At 41.5% G+C, this 11,641-nt stretch overlaps 1 protein-coding gene across 2 annotated transcripts; it reads left to right on the top strand.

The window, feature by feature from the left end:
• The first annotated feature begins 401 nt into the window (after positions 1–401).
• On the top strand, positions 402–6,705 carry LOC105011853 (GTP-binding protein REM 2). 2 transcript variants are annotated; one of them, XM_034293828.1, is made up of 6 exons: positions 402–420; positions 869–922; positions 1,594–1,909; positions 2,101–2,174; positions 3,634–3,811; positions 5,999–6,705. In XM_034293828.1, exons 2-6 carry the CDS (start codon positions 869–871, stop codon positions 6,289–6,291), a joined length of 915 nt encoding a protein of 304 aa, XP_034149719.1. In that variant the 5' UTR covers positions 402–420; the 3' UTR covers positions 6,292–6,705. The 2 variants fall into 2 exon arrangements, with proteins under 2 accessions (XP_034149719.1, XP_010870574.3); XM_010872272.5 differs by lacking the exon at positions 402–420 and adding an exon at positions 603–751.
• The last annotated feature ends 4,936 nt before the right edge of the window (positions 6,706–11,641 follow it).

The following is an 11,641-nucleotide window of genomic DNA, read 5'->3' as shown; positions in this document are numbered from 1 at the left end:
TCACAAAACTTTTATCTCCACTCTCCAATTTAGTGATTTTTAATAACTAGCAGCCTGCCTGTAACTAGCAGGATTTAAAGTTTTTTTTAGGTCATGCTGTCTTTTCCTAGGCATCCGCACCTAACAGGGGAAAAGCAATTGTGCTTCTTTCCACACATCCAACCAGGAAATCCGTTAGATCAGTGCATGTGATAACCTCAGCTTTGTGCATGTGCCCGACACCCCTCGGGGAGTCAAGGAAATCCCTGCTGGAGATGACACCCCCCATTGAGGGCGATGCTTGGTCAATATGCATAGCACCATGGAGCTCCCAGGAACACGTCAGACAGCCGCACGGTGAAAGCTCATGCCAAGACCGTGGACAGCTCGCTACTTCAAAATTTGCAATTAGACATATTTAGGAAAGTAACGCACACGGAGGTGAATGGTTTTAATTGCAGAGATATTAAAATTTTCAGTTGAGTTTGAGTCAAAATGACATTCTTTGTCTTAGGTATAATTAGCCAAAAAATTATCTAAGGAAAAGAAAACGGAAGTGAGTCATATTCTACATGCAGGAGAGTGAAAATGGACAATGCAGGCAGACATCATTACTGTAGGAGAGCGTGGGGAGAGAGAAAAAAGCGTGTTGCCTATGTAGGCTAGCCTGAGAGTTGTGCGTGTGTTTGATTGTGAGCGCGCATGAGAAAGATTCCGGGAAGGGTGGAGAGAGAGAACAGTTACTCGGTTGGGGCTGTGTGTCGTGTGCCAGGTGAGATCATCTTGTGGCTTTGAGGTAGAGCGTGCGGGAGTAAGGAGAGTGGGAGGGCGGGAAAACACACGGGATTCCTTAAAAGTCGATTTCTGACCGGTGTATTTTAAATTGCAGATGCCGACAGATGCGCTCAAAGAAAGTATCAATATCGAGGAAACAGTGGCGAAGGTAGGCGGTGATGTTTAATGATAATGTGCTGTGCGGTCATTTTAACAGTTTACATCAAATGTCATAGGTAGTAGCATACCTAACATAGCCTTATAACTGTGAATAGCGTCTATCACCTGCTTGCAGAATGACAAGACGTGGGAGGTGCTGGTGACAAATGAATGCCACTGACATCAGTTTTATAATGGCAGGAGGCCAATTAGTTATTGAGTGATTCTGATCTTTTTATGGATCTGTGTGTGCGTGTGAGAGAGTGAACTGTTGATGTGGAAAAAAGTAATCAACATAAAGGACTTCTTCTTGACATTAGACCTAACTTTTTACCTAAATCAAATGTCGAGGTGACATTTTAAATAGATTTTGTTGAATTCAAGTAGGCTAACTTAAGCAGTTCAACCAAATGTAAATTAAAACTACATTGAACTGTACCCATTTGGTGGATAGGGGAAGAGAGAAGCATATCGGACTGTGTAGGTGTTAATAATGAGGATGGGAGACACAAAGTGAAGGTACTTACAGTATGTGAATTAAGGATTCAATTCAATCCAACCCATTGCAGTTGCACAATGAAAGGAGTCTTTCTTTTTGAAAATCATTTTTATGGTTATGTCGAGTTAGAGTTTGGTTTGTCTATGTCATGTTAATATGCTGTGTATTTTTTTGTCTTTTAGAGCGACAGTATGACTCTGTCCAGTGCCCAGCCTTTACGCAGAGGAAGTACCCCTGTGCCAATCAAACACCAGCTCAGACGGGAGGAAGCAGTCCATGATGATTGTGATTGGACATCAGGGTTGGCTGGACCTTCTCCTCCTCCAATCAGTTTCAGCCCAGCGAAAGATGAGGCCGTCACCTTGGCTGTGGAAGGAGCACCCGCCTCTGAAGGGCCTTTTCGGATTGCTCTGCTGGGGCAGAATGGGGTGGGCAAGTCTTGCCTCGCTATTGCCTTGGCTGGCGATTTGGATAGAACTTCCTCTGTGGATTCTGAGGGTAAACTGTTGTGACTGTGTGAGAGAATGTATTTTGGATGTAAAAGAACAAAACATTGTCTTACATTTCTAACATGGGGAATCATGTGTCGTATAGAACCACCAAGCAATAGTGTATGTGTTGTAAATAAGCTCTGCCCCCCTCCGCCCCCATCTCCCACCTGAGACTGGCCTGCTATGTGTCTTCCTCAGGAGAGGGCTACGTGCGCACTGTCACCGTGGACGACGAGGATTGCACCATCCTTATCTATGACAACTGGAGGCAGGTAAGCCGAAAGACACCTCTGTAGCTTCTCTCCCCAGTCCCTTTACTTCTAATAACTCATCACTGGACAGTGCTTAATGTTTTTTATTATTTGTCATGTGGTCCTGTAATGTTTGGTTATGTAGTGTTGCCTGCCCTCCCTGTCTGTGTTCAAACTGTGTTATATGGCATTCTCTTTTGGGAGTCTGTGATTGGCTGGGTAAGAGTCAACCTATTATCAGGTTATTTTTCACCACAGGCCTATCTCTGTTCCCTTAGGTAGTCTTCAAGCATATGTGTTCATGGATGTGTGAGGTAACAGCTCACTGAGCAGATGTTCCCAGGCCATTTTGTCCTTCTGCTGTGTCTGACTCAGTTGGAGTTTGGGTATTGCAAAACACAATATTTAGTCGTTTTTTTTTCTTTATCAGCTTTGTTTTTTCCCTTTGTGGTTAAATAGGGGGCACTTATAATCACTTATAATGTCTGTACTTATAACCTGTATGAGTGTATAGGCTGAAATGTAAATTTATTTTTTCTCCCAAGGTCAAAATGGGGGAACTTAACCTGTTTGGCATAAAAGAGAAATATGTTTTTTTGCATATCACCACTCCTCCTGGGAAACCCCCTGAGAGTTTGGTTATGTACAGGGATCAGACATTATCGACAGCAACCCTTGGCCAATCAGGAGTGAGTGCTTTGGTCAGGGTAACTGCCATTCTTCTCTGTAGTAGGAGATTCTGTAATGCATGTACAGCTCTGTCACTTCACGTCAGGAGACTGAGTAGCTTATTGAGTTGGTGTAAAGGGAAATCTCACATATATTCAGATTTCAGAAATCAAATGTAGCTTTTGCTTGCAATGTCCCTGTAGCATTTTCAGTAGCTTATAAGGCGCTCAATCAAAGGACATCCAGTGTGTTTTTGTGTGTGTCATTTTATTCTGTGTCATCAGTAACTGACGTGGTTCCCAGTTTGTGAAGTATGGTAATCAGTTTCTAGGCAGCGGGGAATCTTACAATAAAAGAGCACAGGGCTGAACTCTCACTTCTGAGTGCTGCAGGCAGCATGCTTTCCCCACATATACGACAAGAACAATATGGAATAATGTGTTTGGAATGCTAAAAAAAAAGCACATGCACACTCATATATGACTCATTGGTCTGTCACAGAGCCCTCATCAGTTCTAATTAAATGTATCTGCAGACCTTCCTTTGCGATGCAGAAGGCACAACACTGTGAAGGCGAGGACACTCAAGTCATTCAGACGCAGAAAAATAGGTTTCTTATCAAAACCTGGCATCAGTGTTTACCCCTTTGTGAATCAGAGGACAGATGTGTTGTTTCTGTATGCAGCCAAACACAGCCTTGGAAGAGCAACCGCCTCCCTGCCAGTGGAGCGTGCTCTCAGTGATATTCATTTGTTTAAATTGAAAGTAATGGTATGGCTGTGGTGATCTCCAACCCCCCCCCCTCCCCTAGGACCTATCTGCTCTGCAGTGTGAGGTTTGTGTCCTGGTGTTCTCTGTGACGGACAGGCGTAGTTTTCACCGTACCGCCCAGCTCCGCCTACTTCTGAGGGAGACACAGCCACAAACCCCTATCATCCTTGTCGGCAACAAGAGTGACCTGGTCCGTTCACGTGAGGTCAGCGCTCAAGGTAAGACTGCCCGACCACGTCTTTCCTACAGGGCAGTGGTAGTGATGTGACTTTCTGGCACTGCGACCTTCCAATGTTTTGTATAGCATGCAGCCAGTATCCTAACACAAAAAGACAGTATTTCTGTTACATTTATTTGAAATATGCATTCAAACTGCAGCACTTTCTATAATATTTTGTCATTCATGTTTAATTGGCTTGAACCACATACCAATTCATTTTTGTAACAAGGTACTTAACAGGCAACAGTTGTAGGTGAAATAAATGTGTTAATTTATGCATTATTATATGTATATTTTGGTTATTTAGTGTCCAGAGCAATTCAAGTAGATTAACAACCTCAGATCACATTCACAGCAAGTCAAAAATTCCACTAAATAAAAAATTGTGAAAATGTTGTTGCTGTTATCAGTATTTCATTTAGTGTTTGTAATTGTTTGTAATTGATCATCTCTGACCTCAGGATTTCCCAAACTGGGGTCTGAAGTACTTTCAGCGATCACCGAACACAGAACAAAGTGTTCATTGTAATATTGCTGACAACAGCAGTTTGAACTAATTGTGGTAAATGGATTGTGCCACAAGTTTAACCGGTTTATATACAACCTCATATAATATTAAGCATGTACAGTATCTTGTGTTTTTTTACCAATGCACCAGCGTGGGGCCTCAGGCCTATTGATTATTGGAATTTACAGAACTCCACCAATTATAACATTTTCAACTCTTGTATTCCCCAAATTTTGCTTTGAACATAGTATAAAATATAATTATATAAATCCGATATTATATTTAAAACTGGTGTTTTCTCTCAGCCAATAGCCCAATTTGTGGAATTGCTCTCAGATGCCAAGAGATGGATTTGTAACATTTTCTTTCACATGGTCAAGACTAAGTTCACCCAACCTTGCACTGCAGGTGTCATAGTAAAACTCAATTGTAGCTGTTTTATTCACAGGCGAGATGCATTCTGATGTTGAGGGGGCACCCGGTTAATTGACAGGAACGTATAAGAACCCCTGTCCTAGTACTTGGTACCCTTCCTTATATTTTCTGTGGGTGCCTTGTCCTGTCATTGATTTGTCCCTGCCTACAATGGAAGGGGATGCACAGGACGTCTGCTGATGACATTGCTCTGGTGTGTTGAGAAAGACCTACCTGAACATGGCTGTATGGATCCCCAACCTATTACATACATGTACTCAGAACTCTCCTTCTCACCACACGTCTTCCTCTCACCTCACCTGTCTTCCTCTCACCTCACCTGTCTTCCTCTCACCTCACCTGTCTTTCTCTCACCTCACCTGTCTTCCTCTCACCTCACCTGTCTTCCTCTCACCTCACCTGTCTTCCTCTCACCTCACCTGTCTTTCTCTCACCCCCATCTGCCTGCCTCCTGGTCATGTCAGACTGCAGGTCTAGCTGTTCTGGGTTAATGTTTATTATCTCAGAGCCATTTGGCCTTTGTCTTATTAGGTCTGTGGCAGAGAGCAGCGTCACACATTGTGCTTAATTATGTTCACAGGCATTGTATGTAAAAACACACTTCCTTCTCTGTATAGCGTAATGAGCTCAGAAGTAATAAAACATTAACCATGCGGGTGTTCTCTTCCTCTGCTGCCAGGCGTAATGTCTAATTAACAAATATGGTTTTCATTTGGACCTACTACAATCATTGTTTCTTTCCATCTTTCGTTGTCTGGCTTCTCATTCTCTGTGATCTGGGTTGCACTCTGTGTCTCTTTGATACAATGCTTGTTCTGTTTTTGAATAGACACTTTCATTTGTGGGCATGTCCTGGTGAGACTGGTCTGTAATGACAGAGTAAATCCAAGAAAGCAGGGGTATTGATATTGTAGCATTTCTAAGGTAAAGCAGAGGAGTGTGGCACAGTCACAGGATAATGGTAGTGGTGTTTCATCATGTAATATGAACAGAACATCACTATGGACCCAATCTCCCCTGAAATGGAATATGGGTTTAGCACTGACGACTGCACTGATTCATATGTCTCGATTTTCCCCACATCCCTCTATATATTTCTCTTAATTTTTCTCTTTCTCTTGCTCGTTATTTCTTGTTCTTTTTTCCCTTCTTTTGTCTTTTCCTATCTTTTTCTCTTTTCCTTTCTTTTTCCCTTTCGGTTTCTTATCTCTTTCTCTGTCTCTCTCCATCTCTCTCTCTCAGAGGCTTTCACCAGTGCTTCTCTGTTTGACTGTCTGTACGTGGAGATGTCAGCCTCTCTGGACCACCGCACTGCGGAGCTCCTGGAGTATGCAGTGAGGTTGGCCAGGGGCCTCAGCCCGGTGCCCCCGGGGGCCTGTGGCCACGACATGGCTGGTGGCCGGGAGACCATGACCCACCGCGCCAAGCGCTTCCTCACCAGCCTGGTCCCACGCCTCCCCCGTGAGAAGGAACGTGATGGGGGCAAGTTCTTCAGACAGAAGTCCCGCTCCTGCCATGACCTAGGGGCTCTGTGAGCAGGGAGGATGGAGAGGTACAAAAAGAGAGGGGGGCTAGAAAGAGAGCAACAACATTATGGCATGTAAGAAATTGGAAAACTGAGAGGGATCCAAAGTGGTGAATAATGGTGATGAGGGAAGTGAGTGTGAATGTTTGTGATGACGTGAGGAGACAGCTGACTGAAGCAGAGGAGAGCAGGAAGAGAGAACGGCAACAAAGATGACTTAAAATACCCATCCGAGTTGATAGACGTAGACATTTTGTACCATAAAACCATAGATAATCGATAGAGAAGCATTCATTAGCTGTTCAACCACTGTACATACAACAGAACGATGCTGTAGTGATGGAACTTCACCACCTCCATTCCTGTGTGATTTTGTTGAGGACCAAGTAAAATACTTTTAGAACTCATTAAAAAGGAAGCTGAATTTTGTTTTATCTGTGAATTTGTTTGTGTGTTGTGTTATAATTGAAAGACTCTGTAGAGTGGCTGCCCTAATGTTGTGCGGATTACACAGGATTTTGGTGAGCACTTTACTGCCTTTTTTCAGCATATACAATTGTGTATCCATGGGGACACAGAGTGTAGAGAAAGGTCCAGAGAGAGAGAGAGAGATTGAACTTAGTGAGGGCAAACAAGAGGAGGGAGGGGATGGAGAATTGAGCCAGGATTTTATGTATAGAGAGTGATCGTTGCCAGGCTACTGTTGTCAAGGAGACCTAGAATCTGTCTGCCATATGCATTTGTGTTCAATATTTGTTTGTACAAAATTGGGGTACACTTGCAGAGTGAATGGGATTTTACAATATGTGTTTTTTTGTCATTGGGAAGAGTAGTGGCAGACAGCACTCTAAAATGTGTATCACACAGCATCACTACAACACTACCAGCCCCACTCTCCCTTCACTCCCACTCACACCCACACTGCAGAACAGCAACCAGGAACAGAGTACCGCAGGTCATCATCATTTTTAAGGACTTCATAAAAGAGAATGGAAGAACACTGGTCAAATCAGGAAGTAGCATAGTTGGACAAATCCTCCCCCTTTAAACGGTGGCAAGAAATCATCTTCTGTGACTCATTCCCTTGGCTCCAAGCCCCTGGCTGGGAACAGTGGGGGGTGGATCATTGATCCTGAATACCTGGAACATAAGCAACAGGCTCCCCCCTGTGGTCAGATTACTCACACAATAAGCATACTGTTTTGGCTTAATGTGGTACATTTTCTGCACCAGATCTATAATATGCAGCCATGATATGGCTGAATAGATTCCAGAGACTTCTGTAATAGAAGATTTTCTAACCTCAAATATGATTTGTTCAGTGCCCCACAGGGCAGTTGCCTTGGGCCATTAATCTTCCCTGTTTTTACTGATGATCAACAACTATCCATAGGTCTAAATGTTCACACTTAATTTAACACTGTACTTTTCAGCACCCACAGCTGGTGAACTTACTGCAAGCCTTAAGAAAGAGTTCCAGTTAGATTTAAAATGGATAGGTGGTAATAAAATGGTCTTGAACACCAAAAGCATTGTTTTTTGTCAAAATCACTTATTTTACCCTAAGTCAGGTGGTTATAAATTATGTACAGAAGAACTTCCTGGTGCTAATTAAAAATATACTCAATTGTGATCAAAACATGTATCACTAAATTGAATAATTACTGTTGTCATTAATATAAGGAGAAGATGTTATCCACATTTTTTACAGCACATTTAACATTAAAGGCCTTCTGGCGTTAATTTTCTCACACATTGACTACTACATGGTTATATGCAGCAAAGCAGTCATAGTCCCCAGGTCTTAAGTTCAAGGCAATGCACAGTGTTATGTAGAGCCATTGTTAACATGAAAAAAGTAAAGATTAATTAATTGTATTTGCAGTAGAGTATAGTGGTCTATGATGTTTGATATACTGTGCTGATAGTCTAATATATAGGCATTTACATATCTGACTGAATACTGTAGATATGTGTGGCTAGAATACACACTGAGACACATTTTTGTTTTGCTCTGTATTCTAGCTCTTTGGATTTTAAGTTCCACATTGACTGGTGGTAAAGTGCAGACTGTTAGCTTTTATTTGAGGGCATTTTAATCCATATTAGAGTTTGAGTTCAGGAAGGTAGGCATAGTTGTGTCATAGGGTACAAGACGTACAATATGTAAGAGCCAACCAGTAGAACATCAGAGGGCACAAGATAAAAACCACTAGGATGCCTCAAGAACTGAACAGCAAGGTTACATTTTGATTACAAGTATTTAAATCAGTTTTCTGGAACAACGTTTTATGGACAGATATTATGATTACCTGTACCAGATAGATGGAAAGAGTAAAGTTTGAGAAAATAAAAGGAACTGCCCATGATCAAAAATCTACCTCCTAGTGTGTGAAATATGGAGGAGGTAGCGATATGGCTTGGGCCTGTATGGCTGCCCTGGAACTGGCTCAGTGGTTATTAATGATGTGACCACTGAAGGAAGCAGCAGGATGATTTCTTAACTGTACAGAAACAGCTTGTTGTGCTGAGAAACAGAAGATGGCTGCAGGCCTGGCAGAGCATCATGAGGGATACTTCATGTCTGAGGATGTCTATGAGTCATAGACTTTGGGCCAGGGGTGTCAAACTGGTTCCACGGAGTGCCAAGTGTGTGCAACTTTCTGGTTTTTCCTTTAAATTGGTTCCCAGTTCAGACCTAAAGAACCAATTACTGACCTAGAAACTAACCAATTACTGAGCTAATTAATCAATCAAGTACAAGGTGAGAGTGAAAACCTGCAAACACTCAGCGCTCCAAGGAATCGGTTTGAAACCTGTGCTTTCGGCAATCATTGCATACAAATGATGTGCAACCATGTACTAAACATGACTAATTTATTGTTCATCATTTTGTATTCAAATACATTCTTTTATATCTGAAATGTTCTGTATGTTCATCCATTAGGGATGAAAATTGCCTAAAGCTGACAATCTGCACTTCAACCTCGAAGTCATGGTATAATTTAAAAATTGAATGTGTCAAAATTCAGAGACAAAAACCCAAACTCTCAGTCCAAATACTTTCGGTGTTGTGGGTAGGTGCCAAACTGTGGGTAGATTCCAAAAAAGCCAGTGCAAATAAAAGAGAAATGGGACTTTACTGCAAGCCTGCATGTTACTTTTGTGGTTGCAAGTCTGCATGTTACTTAAAGTTTGTGGGTGTCGTATGGCAAAATCACAAATGTCTTAGCATCCTAGACAGTACTAAAAGTTGAATGCATGTATTTTAGCAAATTATTAGCCCCAGCCACTAGGATATCTAATGTACATTTTTTGCTGTTGACCCTGGACAAATTCATAATATGCTTACCCCGTTTCCAAAAATGTTGGGACGCTGTGTTAAATGTAAAGAAAAACAGAATGCAATGATGTGCAAATCATTTAAACCCTATATTCTATAGAAAATTGTATCAAGACAACATATCAAATGTTGAAACTGAGGTCATTTTATTGTTTCAGGAAAAAAATATGCCCACTTTGAATTTGATGCCAGCAACATGTTTAAAAAAGACAGAGGCTACAAAAGACTGGAAAAGTTGTGTAATGCTAAAAAACTAAACCTGGTGGAATATCGTACAACTAATTAGGTTACTTGGCAACAGGTCAGTAACATGATTGGGTATTAAAAGATCATTCCAGAGAGGATGGGTCTGTCAGAAGTGAGGGTGGGAAGGGGATCACAAATCTGTGAAAGACCGCTTGGACACATTATGAATACTGTTTCTCAACGTAAAATTGCAAAGAGTTTCGGGATCTCATCATCTATGGTACATAATACATAAACAACATCCAGAAACGCCATCGCCTTCGCTGGGCACAAGCTCATTTTAGATGGACTGAGGCTATGTGGAAAATCTGTGTTCTGACTAATCAAAATTTGAGATTATTTTCGGGGATAATTATGGATGATGTGTCTTCCGAGCTAAAGAGGAGAGGGACCATCCGGCTTGTTGCCAGAAAACAGTGCAAAAGCCATCATCTGTGATGGTATGGGGGTGCATTAGTGCACATGGCATGAGTGATTTGCTCATCTGTGAAGCCACCATAAATGCTGAACAATATATACAGGTTTGGAGCAACATGCCATCCAGACAATGTATTTTTCAGGGAAGGCCTTGCTTATTTCAGCAAGACAATGCCAAACCACATTCTGCACATAGCACAACAGCATGGATCTGTAGAAAAAGAGTCTGGGTGCTAAACTGGCCTGCCTGCAGTCCAGACCTGTCCCCTATTGAAAACATTTGGCGCATTATGAAATGACAAATACAGCAAAGGAGACCCCGAACTGTTGAGCAGCTGAAATCCTATATAAAACAAAAATGGGACGTTTCACTTTCAAAACTACAGCAATTGGTCTCCTCACATAGTATTGTTAAAAGAAGAGGAGATGCAACACTGTAATAAACATGCCCCTGTCCCAAATATTTTGAAAGGTGTTGCTGGCATCAAATTCAAAACTGGCATGTATTTTTCCAAAAACAATAACATTTATCTGGTTCAACATTTGATATGTTGTCTTTGAACTATTTTCAATGGAAGCCCTGAAGCCCAATATAGTAAAAAAAATGTGGGGAGTTTATCTCGTTAGAACGACTTAGTATCTAATTTGAACAATTTAGTATTTCGTTTGAACGACTTAGTAAAAAAAAGAAGAATGTTTTAGTTTTTTTAATTACTAATAGTTTTTTTGCTAAGTTGTTGAAACAAGATACTAATCCGTTCAAACAAGATAATTATTAGTATGTCTAATTAGGCCAAATTCATTATGCAGCAGCATTACAGGGCCATTTAATGGTTGTTACAGCACATCATTGTTTGATTCTGTCCATTGATTGGCCTATTATTGTTCAGTAATAGTTCTTTGAAACCCTACTGACACGGCTCGAGGGATAGACCCAAACGCTGACACAGGTATGAAGGTCCAACACTGTTTATTAGAGGGGAGAGGCAAGGGGTGGTCGGGGAACGGCAGATGTTCAGCACAGGAGGAAGGAATCAGTGCATGACACCTACAGCAAGGTTACTTTTGAAGTCCAAAGCATTAAGTCAGAACAGTGAGCAATTGGCGTGAGGTGAGGGCGCATCAAGTGTGCCATGACATTTTGCTCAAATGATAAAACGTATCTGCTGCTGCATAATGAACTTGGGCAAATTAATTTGGCCTAATTAGACATACTAATGACTATCTCGTTTGAACGACTTAGCAAAAAACAATTAGTAGTAAAAAAAAAAAACATACAAAATAAAAATCATTATGTTCAAACGAGAGTTTAAAGTGAGATACTAAGTCATTCAAAAGACATACCAAGTAGTTC

This window comes from Esox lucius, chromosome 8 (genome assembly GCF_011004845.1).
Source record: "Esox lucius isolate fEsoLuc1 chromosome 8, fEsoLuc1.pri, whole genome shotgun sequence".
Taxonomy (NCBI): Eukaryota; Metazoa; Chordata; class Actinopteri; order Esociformes; family Esocidae; genus Esox; species Esox lucius.
The sequence above is the reverse complement of the archived record's forward strand: the minus strand, read 5'-3'. Positions and strand labels throughout refer to the sequence as shown.

Excerpts from the sequence above, each read along its gene's own strand:
- LOC105011853 (XM_034293828.1), top strand. The coding sequence starts at position 869 with ATGCCGACAGATGCGCTCAAAGAAAGTATCAATATCGAGGAAACAGTG. Across the intron at positions 923-1,593 it reads TCGAGGAAACAGTGGCGAAG|AGCGACAGTATGACTCTGTC; the intron begins GTAGGCGGTGAT and ends TTTGTCTTTTAG. Across the intron at positions 1,910-2,100 it reads TTCCTCTGTGGATTCTGAGG|GAGAGGGCTACGTGCGCACT; the intron begins GTAAACTGTTGT and ends TGTCTTCCTCAG.